Source organism: Heterodontus francisci, chromosome 4 (genome assembly GCF_036365525.1).
Source record: "Heterodontus francisci isolate sHetFra1 chromosome 4, sHetFra1.hap1, whole genome shotgun sequence".
Taxonomy (NCBI): Eukaryota; Metazoa; Chordata; class Chondrichthyes; order Heterodontiformes; family Heterodontidae; genus Heterodontus; species Heterodontus francisci.
The window spans coordinates 137,205,646-137,224,739 of NC_090374.1; the positions used below are offsets into that span (position 1 = coordinate 137,205,646).

At 43.3% G+C, this 19,094-nt stretch overlaps 1 protein-coding gene across 1 annotated transcript in view; it reads right to left on the minus strand.

Moving 5' to 3' along the window:
• Positions 1 to 3,153: 3,153 nt before the first annotated feature.
• Positions 3,154 to 19,094, minus strand: part of LOC137369264 (histone-arginine methyltransferase CARM1-like) — a 110,946-nt gene continuing 95,005 nt past the window's right edge. The window contains exons 12-13 of the mRNA XM_068030213.1: positions 17,607 to 17,696; positions 3,154 to 5,273 (exon numbers count right to left, since the gene is read on the minus strand). Coding sequence (XP_067886314.1) covers positions 5,261 to 5,273; positions 17,607 to 17,696 — 103 coding nt within the window. The 3' untranslated portion in view covers positions 3,154 to 5,260. The remainder of the gene's footprint in view (positions 5,274 to 17,606; positions 17,697 to 19,094) is intronic.

Consider the following 19,094-nt stretch of genomic DNA (forward strand, 5'->3'; position numbering starts at 1 on the left):
TACCTGCTGCTGTCACATTGTCCAGTGACCCGGAACGACTTAATATTGAACCAAATAGTGTCAAATATCTCCTTATGTATTGACTGCACATAAATAATGTTCATATGTGAAAGTATTCTCTATCTGCCAATGTACAACAACAAATTGTGTTGCTATACCTTTAAAGAGAACAATGTTCCAAGGCACTTCACAAAGGTGTAAAGGGAAAACAGATGCCATGCCAAAGAAGGAATGATTAGGAGAGATGGCCAAAAACATGATCAAAGAGGTGGGTTTTAGGAAAGGTTTTAAAGAAGAGGTGGAGAGGGAGGGGCCTTGAGTAAGGGAATTCACAACATGGGGACCAGGCAGCTCAAAGCAGAGCTTTTAAAAGCAGATGGGGTGATGAGGGGAAGTGCACCAGAGATCAGTCAGAGGATGAGAGAGTTTGAGTGGGGTTTGTAAGACTGTAGGAAGTTGTAAAGATAGGGAAGGGCAAGGCCATAGTGAAACTTAAACACAAGGGTGAACATTTTCAAATGCCAAAAGAATAAAGGGAGTACTTTTTACGCAGAGGGTTGTAGCATATGGAATGCCCTATCAGGAGCTGTAATGGAAACTGAATCCATGATAATTTTTAAAAGAAAAGTGGATAAATATTTTTTAAAAATCAAATACGGGGAAGCAATTGCTCTTTCAGAGATTTTGCTGGGAATCAATGGGCCACACAGCCTCCTTTTGAGCTGTAAAGTGTAATGATTCTAGAAGGAATCACTTGAATGTTTATCCTGAACACTTTCTCACAGTAAGATTCATTTTTATCCGCGACTTTAAATATTGAGCTGGTAATTAAAATATTTGCATTACCACAATGCAACTTTCCCGCCCGACGACAAAGTGTGCTCTTCCTGGCCTGATCTAAACCTTCTTGTAATTGCAGTGCCAGGTAATTACTCTCAGCTTAATGCACGCAGGCCCTTTAGCAGAGCTTTGAGCCTGGATAAGGAAATGAAAGTGCAGCTGCTGCTACAGTATTGAGTCCTCTAGCAGCTGTAATGATCACTGGCTTGGAGGCCTTCTGCTTACCTCCAAAAAGAGTAGTCAAGCCTCTTGTGCTGATCCAGTTTGTTGCCTGTCCCTCTCCAATCCCTGGACAAGTAGCCATTTCTCCTGTCACAGGACAGTTTTGAAGACAGAGACTGCTTTGAAGACAAGAGAGAAGGAAGTCTCTTCTTTCCCTGGCCCTTTTTCTCTCTCTCACGAATTTCAAAATTCACTGAAGCTACTTAAACCTCAAGAGAGAAGACTCCTACATCGAAACAAGTTTGAAAGCATGCACTGGGCCCCAACAGAACAGCAAGATTTACCTGCAATCAAAGACTCTACATCGAACTCAAAGGACAGAAAATGAATCCCAGCTATTGCTTCAGACTTTTCCCCTTTATTCTTTCTACTTTTCTGTCTCTATCTGCACGTGTGTTTATCGCGTATGCATGCTAGCGTGGTCATGTTGCGTATTCGTAGTTGTTTTAATCGAATTAGAGTTTTAAGGTTAATAAACTTACACCTTTCTTGTTTAAATCTAGGAAAACCTGTCTCGTTGATTTATTTGCCATACAACTGGAGAGCAATGAATAACGATTCACTGACGGGGATGCAAAAAACACTGTGTTTTAAAAATTAAACCCTGTTACAGTCAAATCAGGCAAAGGCTGAGAGGGTACCCCTAGACCCCTTTTTCACCTGGTTGTAACAATACACTTCAAAAGTACTTCATTGGCTGTAGTAAGTGCCTAAGTTATGAACCTCCAGGCATCCTGGGTGTGGGCCAGGCTTAATTGACGAGCTGATCTTTTTCTGTTTGTCATTTTCATATGTTAATATGAACTAGCAATTCCTATATTCTGGCATTGGGGAAGGAAATTGAGACAGGAGAGCCATGAACACACATTTTCAGGCACTCTATTAGGGGAGGCCCAGGAAGTCTTACAATTGAAAGGAGGCAGAGCCATGAAGATCACAGGTCTTGTCTCTCCCTGCAACCAAGCACTATCCACCCACCCGCAGCAGCCCCCCCCCCCCCACCAATCCCCCACCCCAGCACCATACCACCCTTTCTCCCTCTCCTTTATGCCTTGGAATTGAGCACTAACCAAGCAATTTGGATAGGAATATCAGCCCTAATTGGTAAACCAACAGTCCACCCAAACCTGGAAATTACAATGAGTGGTATTAAAATCTGCACACTAAATGCATTTGTATCAAAATCTCCTCTCCATTACTTTAACATAGGTGTTAATCCACTTAAAATAAATGGATTAAGATGGCCCTTAAAATAGCAAAGGAGGGAACTTGTATGAAAATTCACACAGTAATTTCCAAACTCTGGTTCAAAAATGGCAGTGCCGAAAATATCAGGAAGATGTCAAATTGATAAAGTAGAATTTTAAACCAAAATATGTTCAAGCAGAGATTACAGATTATAAAAGCTATAAACATAAACCATTATATTTCTGACAGTTCCAGAGAAATTCCAACTGCCCTAAAAGAACTGACCAGTTTTGTTTTATTTCAGATCTGAATCTGAAGATAACACTGGCGTCACTGTAATAATGCTACTCAAACAGCTGGAGGAGCATTACTGGCATATTAACCTGAAAGAACTAAAATATACATTTAAAACATAATTTTAGCTTAAAGAAAAATCACCCATTTCCCCTTTTACTATCAGTCCTAATTTTTATTAACTTCACATTTCCTTTCTTTACTGCGTTATCACCCCTAGTCTATCTTATCCAAACTTTTTTCCCTTTATAAAAAAAAACCTTCCGAACATTTTACTTGTTTCTTCTTTCTCCTGGCTCCCACTGTCCATTTTGAAGATGGGAGCATGTTTGAAAAAGAGAGGTTAGATTGGCTGAAAAGTGGCTCGGAAGGGTATTTTTCCACCCGTGGAAAATGCAAATTTTGATTTGGGATTGTATGTAAAAGGTTTAATGAGACCGCCTCTAAATGTGAAACTGTATACAATGGCAAAAATATGATATGGTGTACAATCTAAACCCTAGACTTGTCCAGATACCAACACTTCAGTAATTAGAAAAAAATACCAAATGTTAGACAAAAATACTAGCAAATGTCAGATGAATACAGACTGAAAGACACAACAAAACATAACACAATGCTGCAGTTTATTTTCTTACAATAGATGATACAAGCAAAAAGCCATTGGTATGAGGTAGCTTTTTCACATATCATTAAGTTCAAATGAGGCGTTATGCTACTGATATCACCTGATGTTGATCAGTGAGCAGTAGGTTCCTAGCCTGTAACCAATAGAGGTTTGTTACAAAAACAATGGTATTGACTTGGCCAATTCCGACTGCACTCATCCATGCTAACTGCTATTAGTGTTAGAACTACGAATCCTCCATTCTCTAAATACAAGAAATGTGTCTTAATACAAGCAGAAGTTTAATCTTCAGCGCTAACAATTTTTGTTTACATGTATCAGGAAATATCTCTGTTTAATTCTACATTTGGAGTCACACACAAGTTCCAGATATGCAATAGGTTTCAGAGCCTGGTCTTCTTTAAAAATGTTGAGAATTCTGGTAAACTCAGATTCTGAAGCAAAACTGTGTTTTCGACAGAAAACAGAAGGGTACAATCCTTTGGAAGGAAAACATAGCAAAGTCTTCAATTCCCTTACAGTTCATAACTGGGTGTGTGTAATTCGATGCAGCATCAGAGCTGGCAGTTAGCGTGGAGCCTTATGGGAAAGGGACCCTGCAGCTATCTCATGGCCTGGAGATGCATTGACAGTGTGAATTTGCAAAAATGTTATGAAGTATGGTCTCTAGGCATCCCTGGAAAATTAAACAAAACACTTGTCTAATGTTCTCAAAACCTCTTTCTTCAATACTGACTTCAAGTTACTGGTTTGAAGCCATTGTATCCCTTTTACAATAGTCTTAGAAAAATAAATATAAAGTCGACCAACTGCTTTGGTTTCCTTTTGAAGTGGGCGAACTGGTAACATTTGGACAACTTTTGCAAATAATAACTAAATAAAACCTCTTTCAAATAATAATAAACAACAGCAATAATTCTGTACCGACGGCCCGAGCGGGGAGGTGGTTACACATTTGCCTTTCACCTCTCATGGCTGTCCCATGCAAGTCGAGTGCCATTATAAAACCATCCATAACCTGGCAGAAGTTAGAACTAAACTGGCAGTCTTGCTTAGAAATAAAGCAAAAATGGCTGGTTTGGAAAGTACAATTCCTAGCTGGTGCAGTAGCGAGCAATATTCTGACCTTCAGGCTATGGCTCATTGTTGGGGCAGGGTGTTCTGCTCTACATTTGGTTGTACTGTATCCAACCCAGGAATGAGTGCTTAGCGTTGGATGACAAAATATGTTACATCACCTTGTACTGACATCCCCCAATCTAGTGAGTGTAAAATTTCATTAAAAAAGTTAATAATTCTATGTTGTCATTGTAACGAGAAGCTTTTTATGTTGTCTGATGCGACATATAGTTGCCTCTTGGTGTTACAGTTACAGAGTGACACTGACACGTAGTCACACGACTACATCCTGGCACATAGCTCATTAGCATACTAAGATCTTAAGGGGACATCACTCTTAAAGGCAATCACACAGTAGGCTATACAGCACTTATATTTTCCACTACAATGTGGCTACATATGTTTAATATATTACATAAAATGCCAAGACATAAATAAGCCATGTTTTGATTCTAAAATCTTTTCCTCTAGGCAAGACATAAAACATTTTCTCGTGATTTATCCATTATTATTAAAGTTGCAATACAAAAGTCACATCACTGTCCAGTTTGATATAACTCTATACAATATTTTGCTTGGATTTACCTACTACATATAAAAACATTTGACTATGTGCACAGATACATGCACATGTATAAAATTATGACTATCTATATGATTATCACATTATTTCTGTTGCCTTGCAGCTGACAACTGATGCTTTGGTTGGCTGCCTTTGTCTGATTCAAGATCTCAGACTATATCTGATACCTTACGCATCAATTCACACAGTGTATGGTTATTTTATTCATTAATGCAGGCTCATAAAATGTTCCAGAAAAGGAGATACTGCAACTTAGAGGCATCAGCAAAAAATTCTGGTTCCACCCAGATATTGTTGCACTGCAGTCCTGCTCCAACGAATCACCTGAGTGTCTTGTTCGGTAGATATGCTGGTGTCAGTTTAGAGAGGGATTTTTCACAGGGGATTCATTCGTAAAAACTGATGAACAAACAGAAAGCAAAAATGAGAGAATAAAGAACTCTAATGTTTAAATCAGAGAAATTGATGACTCAAAACAACAACTCATCACTTGGCAGCTTCACGTGCAGCACTTGTGGCAGAACCTGCCTCTCAAGTTGGCCTTCAGAGCCATGAGCAAAGGTGCACCAACAGAAGACACCCCACCTAAATATATTGTTTGCTGCATGTCCATCATCTTTCGTAGATGGAAGGATGCCAACCAACTAACTGAAACATTTAACATATAAAGATAAGTCAAATTTTCAAAGCTTGTTTGAATGCTGAACAACACTTTCAAATTGAAAAATGTTTATTTTCCTTCTTTAACATACCTGAAAGAGAAATTCTATAATTTCGCAAGATACTTTATTGGTTAATGTTTGGTGCACAGGGTTCCCTCAACAATAACAGTAGGCTGGATTTTCTCAAGAGGTAAGAAGGTGCGCCGCCGGAACTGAAAGTGGGACCTGACCCTGTGTGACTGGCAGGGTTATCCTGGGTAGCAGTTTCGCTGGAGTGTGAAAAGACACTGCCTATTGACAAATAACTTTCACCTTCTGAATTTGGATCTTCATTCCTTTGGTGTGACATCTCTGAGAAGGGGCTGATACTCTCCAGACAGAACCACTGATATCCTGGAAGAACTGTGACTCAATCTCAGAAATCAGGAGGCTGGACACATGGGGCTGCATTTTAAGACTCTGTTGGCGAAGTAGCGGCGGATGTAAAAAAATGCGGGCCGTGCGCAGGAGCATCACGTCACGGAGCCACCGTGATTTCAAATGCAGCAGCTCATTTGCATGGCCATGACATCTGGTGCCAATCCGCAGGCGCCATTTTTAATGGGCTTACAGCCCTCAATGGACATTTAAAATTTAAAGGGCCAGGTAAGTTAAAGTTTCGCAAAACAAAATTAAATGACCTTTCCACGCACTTTCTCACCCCACCCCCATGGCATTTCCAAACATTCCTCCCCTTTTCCCACCCAGATTTCCAAAATTGAGAATTTGACCTTTCCTCCCCGCAAAGTTCAGCACCTTTGTGCTTTACCCCTTCCCATCACCCCCCCCACCCCTGCTGTCACCCTGCTCCCCCACGCCCACACAGAGAAAAAAACCTCCTCCCCCCTCCCCACCGGTGTCGTGCTACGTTTCCCAGAACAAGGATTCGAAGGTGCGGCATTGCTGGCGGCAAGAATGAAGATTAAAACGTGATGGCAGAATCGCTCCGGGATGAATGGTAAGTAGGCATTTACATATTTTAATGCAGATCCCGTTGCCGAGCAGTGGGTCGCCACAACGAGGCCTCGCTGCCGCCGCTGAGATCAGTACAGGGCCTCCGCCGCACCGATCTTCATTGCCCCCCACCACCGTTCCCACCGGCAGAAGGGCTTTAAAATCCAGCCCATGGAATGCATCCTCCTGAGTTGCAGTACGGCATCGCCTTTGAAATCTCCCATGGCGCCAAACTTGTCTGGGTACATTTGTTGTAAGTCCTGGACTAACTCAATGCAGGTACGCTTGCTCTCTTCAGCTGTAATGGGTACCTTGGTGATCGCGTGGATAGTTACGATGTTGCGGTCCTGTCATGCTGGTAGTCCTGCCACTGTTGGTCCACTCGTTTCTACCAGGTAAAATATTTGCGGTTTCCATGCCGAATTGCCAGTGCTGCATTGCATTGTTAGTGTGGCACTGCAAGGGATGGGTGATCTATTGTATGTAGTTAACTTTGCAGTTGTCAGTTGTATCATTAATTTCCAATGGCCCCGGTACATATCCTTCAGGATTCAGACTGGTAGGATATTTGCACTTGCTACCGTGTCAATCTTAGTCCTGAATGTATGTTTGTCAACTTTCTTTGGGTACATAATATTAATAGTAGCAAAAGCTTCCAGTTGTTTGACTTCATCAACACAATGTGTCAGGTTCACAATGTGAAACACCTGCTCGTCTTTTGGCTGCGAATCGCTCCACTCTGACTCTTGTCCCAGGTCTATTTCACTGTGGAATTCGTGTATTGGCTTGCATTTACGCAGGTCAATGGCGCTCTCCTCGCTGCTATTGCCATGTTACTGCGCCTGTCTTCTGTTTGTTTGTGTCCTATTGTGACTTCTGGCTGCGTCTTTGGAGCCGGATGTCTTGCATAGGTGGGCCCAGTGTCCTTTTGCACCGCACGCCTTGCACAGATCTTGGAATGCAGGGCAACTTTGCGGCGAGTGGACAAACCACACTTACCACACAGCTTGCTTGCTTTTTGTGACCTGGTTACTGTGCCGATACTGTCGGCTGCCCCTAATGCTTGCAGCAGCTGTTGTCCAACTGCAATGGCTTTGTATTTCCTGCCAGCTTCCAGCAGCGCATTAATGTGGTAACCTTTCTTTTTCCCCCAAGAGGTCTTTTTGAAATGCTTCAGTAGGTGTTGAGACAATCACCAGCTCCAGTATTCGCTCTGACAGCTCAGTTTCTGGAAAATCACATCTGTTGACCTTATTACAGCATCTACTGACGAATTGATCGATTGATTCCTGTGGCTGTTGCTGCAGGATATCAATTCCAGATGATGAATTCTAAAATTTACTCTTACCTGAAGCTCATCTTCTAGCACTTTCCATATCTTTGCGGGATCTTTCTGGTCCTCTTCAGATAAGCCAGAGGTATTGATTCTGTATAACCCCTCATTTCCAACTGCTATCAGTATTTTCACAGACTGCTTCTCTGGTTCTGCAACCGCTTGGTCTATGAAGCATAACTGCATTCTTTGTTTAAAAAGTTTGAACTCGGATAGGATATCAATGGCCTTCCAGATCATTCTGGGAAATTTAATATCCATCCTTCTGTTCTTTTACTCTCAGCTCTGTATGTAACTTTGTTCATCTCTGTGTTTTCTATTTGCAGCTTAAAGCCTGTTTTAAAACTTGTTCTATTAACTCTGCACTATTCCCCCTTTAAGATTTTTTTTTTCAGGTTAGCTGCTTTGACGAAGTGCAACAGGTGCTTGACAGTGTTCTGTTTTTTTCTCTTTCAGTACTTCGCTTGTATGTGTACACAGCTGTTCGATAGGCAGTTCAACTGTTTTCCCCTTTGCTTTTTTTGCTAGTTTATTAATCTCAGAGGAACGCAGGAGTAGGCCATTCAGCCCATCAAGCCTGCCCCGCCATTCAATACAATCATGGCTGATCTTCCACTTCAGTGCCTTTTTCCCACACTTTCCTCATATACCCTTAAGTCATTTGTATTTAGAAATCTGTCAATCTCTTCTTTAAACGTACTCAATGACTGAGCTTCCACAGCCCTCTGGAGTAGAGAATTGCAAAGATTCACAACCCACTGAGTAAAGAAGTTTCTCCTCATCTCTGTCCTAAGTGGCTTCTCCCTTATTTTGAAATTGTGTCCCCTGGTTCTAGTTTCCCCAACCAAGGGAAACATCTTAGCTACATCTACCCTGTCTATCCCTTTAAGTATTTTGTCGGTTTCAATTAGATCACCTCTTATTCTTCAAACCTCTAGAGAATACAGGCCCAGTTTCCCCAATCTCTCTTCATAGGAGAGTCCCGCCATCCTGGTGAACCTTTGTTGCACTCCCTCTCTGTCATGAACATTGATTTTAAACTGTTGCTGCAGCAAGGAAATGACTTGTTAATCAGATCAGCCGTGGCTAGAAAAGACATCTGCATATTAACAGATAGTGCTTGGAAGGACAAAGGACCATTCCCTGAAACGTTCAACCCACAATAGACCTTGATCACCAGGTATTGTGTGTAAGAGGAGCATTCCAGAGACTGCTAAGGTGATACAATCCAGGACTGGTTAGACCAGCTGGTCACATGACTAACTGTCTGTTCCAGGGTCTTCTGAACTAGCCCCAGAGAGTTTGAACTGAGAAAGACTGTTTGCTCCTGGACTGAGAAGATCCGTTCTGTCTGCTCCCACCTCTTTCTCATAAGCCTCTGAATCCACAGAAGACATATGAACCCCAAGAGAGAAAAGTCTCCTACAGCAAACAAGTTTAAGAAGAATACTGGGCTCCAAAGAAAAGCAAGATCTACCTACAATCAAGGACTCTGCAGTGAGCTCGAAGAACTGTAACGAAAACTCTTCAGATATTGCCTCAACTTTTCCACTTTATTTTTCTTCTGCTCTTTTCTGACTCTATTTGCATGTGTGAATCACATACGCATACTAGCGTGGGTGCGTCATGTATCTGTAGGTATCAACTGAATTAGAGTTTAAGTTCAAGTTTAATAAATTTCAACTTTTCTTCTTTAAACCTAAGAAAACCTGTTTGTGCTGGTCTCATTGTCTTATAATTGAAAAGCGGTGAACAAGGATTCACCAAGGGGGAGCTAAAAACAGTGTGTTTAAAAATAAAACTCTGTTACGGTAAGACCAGGTGAAGGCTGAGAGCGACCCCTAGACACCTTTCTCACCTGGTCGTAACAGTGTGAAGGAACATCTTAAAGGTGGAGAGATGGCAGGGAGGTTTAGGGAGGGAATTCCAGAGCTTGTAGCCTAGACAGCTGAAGGCACAGTCAACAATGGTGGGACAGAGGAAATCAGGGATGCGCAAGAGGCCAGAATTGGAGAAGCATAGAGCACTCGGAGGGTTGTTGGACTCATCAAAATAAAGCGACACAGCTGATCTGTTTGGAAGTCTCTGCCAATGCCATTCTAAAAAATACTAAGAGGCATGCAACAACTGTACATAATGACTTGCTGTCTCTCACGCAGACGAAGCTCTCATCTGGCCAGTTTCTCTACACGGTCCAATTGAGATTTGAAGCTGACGACGCCAAAACGTTAACTGGTATGTTCTCTCCCGGCAAATGTTGTTTGACCTACTGAATGTTTCCAGCATTTTTTGTTTATGTTTTACAGAAAGAGCCATGGAGGAAGAAAGGAACCGCATAATGCACTACTATTGATACTCTTTTCCAACGATCTTGATAGATAAATGTACAGAATTATTAAACATTCAATAATTATATATAAAAATATCCCACCTGTTCCGCCATTCAGTTAGATCATGGCTGATCTGTACTTCAATTCTCTTTACCCGCCTTTGATTCATAGCCCTTAATATTTTCCTAACAAAAATCTATCACTCAGTCTTCAAAATTTCAATTAACTCAGCAACTACAGCTTTTTGCAGCAGCAAGTGCCAGATTTCTACAACCCTATGTATGAAAAAATCTTTTCTAATTTCACTCATAAATGGCCTAGTTCCAATTTTAAGATTATACCTCGTTCTGGATTCCACAGCAGTGAAAATAATTTCTCTGTATTTACCCCACTGAATTTCTTTTTCTTCTTGAACAACTCAATTAGATCACCCCTCAACATTCTAAGCTCAAGGGGATGCAATCCAAGTTTATGCATTCTGTCATCATAGTGTAACCATTTAACCCCAGTGTCGGACTGGTGAATCTACACTGTATCCCTCCCAAGGCCAATATACCTTGCTTGTGATTTGATTCGCAAAACTGAACATAGTACTCCAGATAGGGTCTGGTCAAGTCTCTACGCATTTCCTCACTTTGAGTTGCAACCTCCTTGAGATAAAGGCCAATATTCCATTAGCCTTTCTGATTACTTCTTGAAGCAGTGATCTTGCTTTTAATGATTAGTGTAAATGGACACCTAAATCCCTTCACTCCCCCTCAGCTCCTCATATGAAACTATTAAGAAAGTATTCCGGGTTATTCTTGGTGCATCTAAAGTAGATGACGTCATCCTCCCCCACAATTGAATGTCTTCTGCCATCGTTTTGCCCACTCATTTGGTTAATCTATGTCCCTTTGCAACCTCCTGCTGCTTTCACACAACTTACTGTGTCTCCTAACTTACTATCACCTGCGATCTTGGATATATAATTCTCTATTCCTTCATCCAAGTCATTAATATATTTGATGAAAAGTTGTGGCCCCAGTACCGATCCCTGGGGAACATCACTGGCCAGAGCCCAACACTGCTACTCATTCTCCTTTCCCAATAACCCCATCCTTTCTAAAGATCCTATAGATTGGAATATTTAGCTCCCAAGTTCAAGATGTAGATGTGTCTCTGCAATGGCTTCATCATCAGCTGATTTTGTGCTTCTAACTCACATGTTTTATTTCTTATGCTATGTGCATTCACACAGAACTTTAATCTGGGTAACTGTCCACACCCTGCCCACGTCATGTGGTTTATATATTTCCTCACTAATTTTTGCTATTCTTGTATAATGCAATCACAAACAAATGTTTTAATTTTTAAGTCTACATTAATAAGGTAATATAAGCTCTGCATTTGTGTTTTCTATCAGCAGTTTCCAAATTTTCTAAAATATTCAGTAAAATAAAAGCAAAATACTGTGGATGCTGGAAGTTTGAAATAAAAAAGTAAGTGCTGGAAATACTCAGCAGGTCTGGCAGCATCTGTGGAGAGAGAAACAGAGTTAATGTTTCAGGTCTGTGACCATTCATCAGAACTGTCAAAGGTTGGAAATATAATAGGCTTTGAGCAAGTGAAAAGGAGGAGGGGAGAAGAAGAACAAAAGGGAAGGTGTGTGGTAGGGAAGAGGGCAGGAGAGGTTAAATGACAAAGATGTCACAGAACAAAGGCAAAGAGAGTGCAAACAGTAGTATTAAAAGACAAAGCATTAGTCCAGAGAATGACAAAATAATGAACAGCTCTGTCCAAAAGCAAAAACCCGAAAAACATGATAAAAACAGGTCCATGGTTAAAAAATAAAATAAAATAAAATAAAACAAAATAAAATAAAGGCAGTCATGTTCTGAAATGGTTGAACTAAATGTTGAGTCCAGAAGTCTGTAAAATGCCTAATCAGAAGATGAGGTGCTATTGCTCAAGCTTGCATTGAGGTTCACTGGAACACTGCAGCAGGCCAAGGACAGAAATGTTGGCATGGGAGCAGGGGGGAGTGTTGAAATGGCAAGCAAACAGAAGATCAGGGCCATGCTTGTGGACTGAGCGGAGCTGTTCCACAAAGCGGTCACCCAATCTGCGTTTGCTCTCCTCATTGTGAGCAGCGAATACAGTATATATACTAAATTGAAAGTAGCACAAGTAAATCGCTGCTTCACCTGGAAGGAGTGTTTTGGGCCCTGGATTGTGAGAGCAGAGAAGGTAAAAGGGCAGGTATTACACGTCCTGCAATTGCACGGGAAGGTGTCGTGGGAAGGGACAAATTGTTGGGGGTAATGGAGGGAACGATCCCTTGGAGAGGAGAGGGGAAGATGTGTTTGGTGGTGGCATCATGCTGGAGGTGGCGGCTTTGGCGGAGGATGATCCTCTGGATGTGAAGGCTGGTGGGGTGGAAAGTGAGGATAAGGGAAACCCTGTCGCGGTTCTGGGAGGGAGGGGAAGGGGTGAGGGCAGAAGTCTGGGGAATGCGTTGGACACAGTTCACAGAATCACAGAATAGTCACAGTACAGAAGGAGGCCATTCGGCCCAACGTGTCCCGTGTCCACACTGGCTCTCTGAAAGAGCAATTCCCTCAGTTCCATTCCTCCGCCTTTTCCCCACAACCTTGCACATTCTTCCTTTTCATATAACTGTCTAATTCCCTTTTGAATGCTTCAGTTGAACCTGCCTCCACCTCAGGCAGCGCATTCCAGACCTTAACCACTCACTGCGTGTAAAAGTCTTTCCTCATGTCACTTTTGCTTCTCTGACCAAATACTTTAAATCTGTGCCCTCTCGTTCTCAATCCTTTCATGAGTGGGAACAGTTTCTCTCTATCTACTCTCTCCAAACACCTCATGATTTTGAATACCTCTATCAAATCACCTCTCAGCCTTCGCTTCTCCAAGGTAAACAGTCCTAACTTCTCCAATCTAGCTTCATAACTGAAATTCCTCATCGCTGGAACTATTCTCATGAATCATTTCTGTACTCTCTCCAATGCCCTCACATCTTTCCTAAAGTGTGGTGCCCAGAACCGGACGCAATACTCCAGCTGAGGCCAAACTAGTGGCTTATACAAGTTCAACATAACCTCCTTGCTCTTGTACACGATGCCCCTATTAATAAAGCCCAGGAAACTGTATGCTTTATTAACCGCTCTCTCAACCTGTCCTGCCACCTTCAATGATTTATGCACATATACATCTAGGCCCCTCTGCTCCTGCACCCCCTTTAGAATTGTAGCCTTTATTTAACATTGTTTCTCAGTGTTCTTTCTACCAAAATTAATTACTTCACATTTTGCTGCATTAAACTTCATCTGCCACCTGTCTGCCCATTCCACCAACTTGTCTATCTCCTTTTGAAGTTCTACACTATCCTCCTCACAGTTCACAATGCTTCCAAGTTTCACATCATCTGTAAATTTTGAAACTGTGCCCTGTACACCAAGGTCTAGGTCATTAATATATATCAGGAAAAGCAAGGGTCCCAACACTGATCCCCCTGGGGAACTCCACTATAAACCCTCCTCCAGCCTGAAAAACATCCATTAACCTCTTTGTTTCCTGTCACTCAGCCAATTTCCTATCTATGTTGCTGCTGTCCCTTTTATTCCATGAGCTACACGTTTGCTCACAAGTCTGTTGTGTGGCACTGTATCAAATGCCTTTTGAAAGTCCACATACACTACTTCAACAGCATTTCCCTCATCAACCCTCTCTGTTATCTCCTCAAAAAACTCCAGTAAGTTAGTTAAACATGATTTTCCCTTAAGAAATCCATGCTGGCTTTCCTTAATTAACTCATTTGTCCATATGACCATTGATTTTGACCCAAATTATTTTTTCTAGATGTTTTCCCACCACCGAAGTTAAACTGACGAGCCTGTCTTTGCTGGGCTTATCTTTACACCCTTTTTTGAACAAGGGTGTAACGTTTGCAATTCTCCAGTTCTCTGGCACCACCCCCGTCTAAGGAAGACTGAAAAATTATGGCCAGTGCCTCTGTGATTTCCACCCTCACTTCCCTCAGTATCCTTGGATACATCTCAGCTGGTCCTGGTGTTTTATCCACTTTAAGTACAGACAGCCTATGTACTACTTCCTCTTTATCAATTTTAAACTCCTCTAGTGTCTAACTTACCTCCTCTTTCACCATTACCTGGGTTGCATCTTCTTCCCTGGTAAAGACAGATGTAAAGTATTCATTTAATACTTCAGCTATGCCCTCTGCCTCCATGTGTAAATCACCTTTCTGGTCCCTAATCGGCCCCACTCCTCCTTTTACCGCCCTTTTACTATTTGTATGCCTATAGAAAACTTTGGGATTTCTTTTAATGCTAGCTGCCAGTCTCTTTTCATGCTCTTTCTTTGCTTCTCTAATTTACTTTTTCACTTCCCCTCTGGACCTTCTATATTCAGCCTGGTTCTCAATAGTATTTTCTACCTGTCATCTGTCATAAGCACAAATGTTGAGAGCCCTGTTAACCATAGTGAGGGGGAATCCTCGGTTGAGGAAAAAGGAAGACATATCAGAAGCGCTGTTATGGAAGGTAGCATCATCAGAACAGATGCATTGGAGACAGAGAAACTGGGAGAATGGAATGGAGTCCTTACAGGAGGCAGGGTGTGAAAAAGTGTAGTCGAGGTAGCTGTGGGAGTTGGTGAGCTTATAATGAATATTAGTGGACAGCTTATCCCCAGAGATGGAGACAGAGAAATTGGGGAAGGGAAGAGAAATATCGATGGACCATGTGAAGGTGAGAGAAGAGTGGAAATTGGAAGCAAAATTGAATAAGTTTTCCAGTTTGGGGCGAGAGCAGGAAGCGGCACCGATACAGTCATCAATGTACCAGAAAAAGAGTTAGGGGAAGGGACCTGAGTAGGACTGGAACAAGGAATGTTCAACATATCCCACAAAAAGACAGGCATAACTGGGACCCATTTGGGTACCCATAGCAACACCTTTTATTTGGAGGAAGTGAATAGAGTTGAAGGAGAAGTTGTTCAAATCGAGAACAAGTTCAGCCAGGCGGAGGAGGGTGGTGGTGGATGGGAACTGGTTGGACCTCTGTTCAAGGAAGAAATGGAGAGCCCTCAAACCATCCCCGTGGGGGATGGAGATGTAGAGAGATTGGACGTCCATAGTGAAGAGGAGGCGGTTAGGATCAGGAAACTGAAAACTGTCGAAAAGACGTAATGCGTCAGAAGAGTCACGGGTGTAGGTGGGAAGAGACTGGACTAGGAGAGAAAAAATAGAGTCAAGATAGGAAGAAATAAAAAATATTCAACCTTTTTGAAAAATCCAACTATTCTATTACTTTGAAGGTCTAAAGTCATTCAAATGGGGAGTGCAACACTTAATTTATTCACATTGCTTTTGTTTCAGTGGCAGTTGGATCCACAGTGCATTGTACTAGTAAATGCTGAGGGGATACAAAGGGCTGAATTTTCGCCCCCAGTACAGATGCAGGCAGGTGTGAAAATTCAAGCCACTGGTTGGCATGCCGGTTTGCTGGCACCATCCTCTGGGCCATTTTCCTGGGGATGGGATCGGCGGCGGAAGGGCTACCAGCCCATTAGCAGAAGCCGACGAGAATTTTCCAGTCGGCCCGTGGGCCCCCCTGAGGACTAAGCCAGCTGCCTGGAGGCAGCATTCTGACAGCAGACCCTCCCCACCTGCCTGGTTGCAGACCGCCCTGTGGAGAGATGGCCCAGCTGCTGATGGCATTTTTTAATTTAAAAGTTTAAAAATTTGCAGAGAAGGTGCCTCCGGATGGAGTTGCCTACTTTCTCTCTTAACTGTACTGCAGGCTGCTGCTCCTTCCGAGCTGCAGGGCCTCTTATTGGTGCTCTAGCTTTGAAAGCCTGCTCATCGTCCTTAGTTGAACAGTGAGACCGCCCTCTGGTCACTAATTGTCAATTTGGGGAAAATCACTCTCGGATGACTATTTCCTACATAGTGTGGGGTTGTGACTCCCCCCCATTTGACCCTGATGTCAGGGTGCATACCCAAAATCTTGCCTAAAAACTTCAACAGTGAATGATGGATGTGAGAAAGAAAGAAAGAACGGACGAAAGAGTCTTGCATTTATATAGCGCCTTTCATACGACCAAGCACTTTGCAGCCAATGAAGTACATCTCAAGTGTAGTCACTGTTGAAATGTAAGAAACACGACAGCCAATTTACTCACAGCAAGCTCCCAAAAACAGCAATGTGATCATGACCAGACAATCTGTTTTTTTGTAATGTTGATTGAGGGATAAATATTGGCCAGGATACTGGGGATAACTCCCCTGCTCTTCGAAATAGTACCATGGGATCTTTTACATCTTCTACATCCACCTAAGCAGGCAGGTGGTGCCTTGGTTTAACATCTCATCCAAAAGGAAGAAGGCAAAGAAAATCTGAGGGCAACTAAATCCAGAACTCATGCAGGGGGAGTAAGGAAATGGGTAATGATTAATATTTTTGTATGTTTGAGTGCAGACTGGGCCAATTCACGCTGCTAACTTGGAATCCAAAAATTCATAACCGTTGACCCCTATTATGTAGCAGTATTACATCCCACTGAATTATTGTGTACATCCACCTGATACTCTGGGCTGGATTTTACATTGGGCAGAAGTAAAAGTCGGTGGCGAACCTGCTTCCGCCCAGCCCGGAGATCTGTCCTGCATGTTACGGGTCCCGGGCTTTAAATGGCCCCAGGCGGGACTTCTACCCGCTTGAGGGAGGAAGTCCCGCCTCACTGAGCTGCCAGTCAATCATTGGGCCAGCAGCTCATAGTCCCAGCAGCGCCACCGGGAGCGGTGGCCACTACTGGGACTGTAGCACAGCTGAGGACATGGAGCCAGGACTGCAGATAAGTTAGGGGTGCCTCGCAGGGGAAATCGGTCGCGCCCCAGTGAGGCAAGAGTGGTCGTTTGGGGGAAGCGGGGGCGTCTCGGGTCTGGGGGTGGTTGGGGAAGTGGGGGTGGCCCTCAATCAGGTACCCTGTGCCCATTTGTCAGGGCCCACCCCCAGGGTGCTGAGAGGCTGCCAGCTTTCACTGGGCAGCCTTTCAAGTCTCCAGGATGCCTACTTGCCCCGTGGAAGCGGTTGAAGGCCCTTAAGTGGCCACTTAAGGGCCTTGATTGGCTTGGGGTGGGCAGCCCGTTTCTTGGCCCCTGCCCCCCAGCCCACGTAAAGTGGGGCGGAGGTGGGAGCAGGTCGGGAAGGCCTCCTGCTCAATTTTACGTCAGCCCCCCGCCACCATCCGGCTCGCTGGGGTGGCGTAAAATTCCGGCCTCTATGTTTAAAACATTCTACAAACCAGTAATATCATACTACTGTCACATTATTCTAAGGAATAATGTAATTATGAACTGTAGTATTTTAGGAAATGGAATTGAAAGGCTTACCTGAAGAAAGGATTCTTTAAGTCTAGCAGATTTCCAGACTTGATGCCTGTTTGGTCCACCATAGCCATAATGTGAATATCATAACTTTGTCTGTGGTATGAAGGCAGAAGAAAACACAAGTAAGCAAACCTACTTATCTTTGGTTGAAGATTCAGGGCACAAGGTTTTATTACAGCTGGGAAAATGGTGGACAAATTGCTTCCGAACTGCTATTTTGGCTGAGACTCTGGGAAATACTACAATGCACTGTTAAGGTTTCATACGACAATGCTATTTCCTCCCATTTCCCCCTCCCAATGGTAATTCTTTGACAGATTGGTTGATATTCAGCTAGTTTTAAAAAAAAGATACAATTCTGAAATGCTGATGGAATTCCTGCCATTCTGATATCTGTTTCATAGAGTCATTTACAGCAAAGAAAGGCCATTTGGCCCATCGAGTCTATGCCGGCTCTCCACGGAGCAATCCAGTCAGTCCCACTCCCCGGCTTGATCCCCGTAGCCCTGCAAGTTTAATTCCTTCAAACTCCCATCCAATTTACTTTTGAAATCATTGTTTGTTTTCACTTCCACCACCTTGGTGGGTAGCGAGTTCCAGCTCATTACCACTCACTGTGTAAAAAGGTTCTTTCACACATTCCCCCTGCATTTCTTGCCCAAAACCGTCAATCTGTGTCTCCTAGTCCTTGTACCATCAGTTAATGGGAACAGTTTTTCCTTGCCTACCTTATCTAAGCCTGTCATAATCTTGTACACTTCTATCAAATCTCCCCTCGATCGCCTTTGCTCCAAGGTGAACATCCCAGCTTTTCCAACCTCTTCTTCTTTGGCCTCCTTGTCTCGAGAGACAATGGGTAAGCGCCTGGAGGTGGTCAGTGGTTTGTGGAGCAGCGCCTGGAGTGGCTACAAAGGCCAATTCTAGAGTGACAGACTCTTCCACAGGTGCTGCAGAAAAATTTGTTTGTCGGGGCTGTTACACAGTTGGCTCTCCCCTTGCGCTTCTGTCTTTTTTCCTGCCAACTGCGAAGTCTCTTTGACTCGCCACACTTTAGCCCCACCTTTATGGCTGCCCGCCAGCTATGGCGAACGCTGGCAACTGACTCCCACGACTTGTGGTCAATGTCACAGGACTTCATGTCGCGTTTGCAGATGTCTTTAAAGCGGAGACATGGACGGCCGGTGGGTCTGATAGCAGTGGCGAGCTCGCTGTACAATGTGTCTTTGGGGATCCCGCCATCTTCCATGCAGCTCACACGGCCAAGCCATCTCAAGCGCCGCTGACTCAGTAGTGTGTATAAGCTGGGGATGTTGGCAGCCTCGAGGACTTCTGTGTTGGAGATACGGTCCTGCCACCTGATGCCAAGTCTTCTCCGGAGGCAGCTAAGATGGAATGAATTGAGACGTCGTTCTTGGCTGACATACGTTGTCCAGGCCTCGCTGCCATAGAGCAAGGTACTGAGGACACAGGCTTGATACACTTGGACTTTTG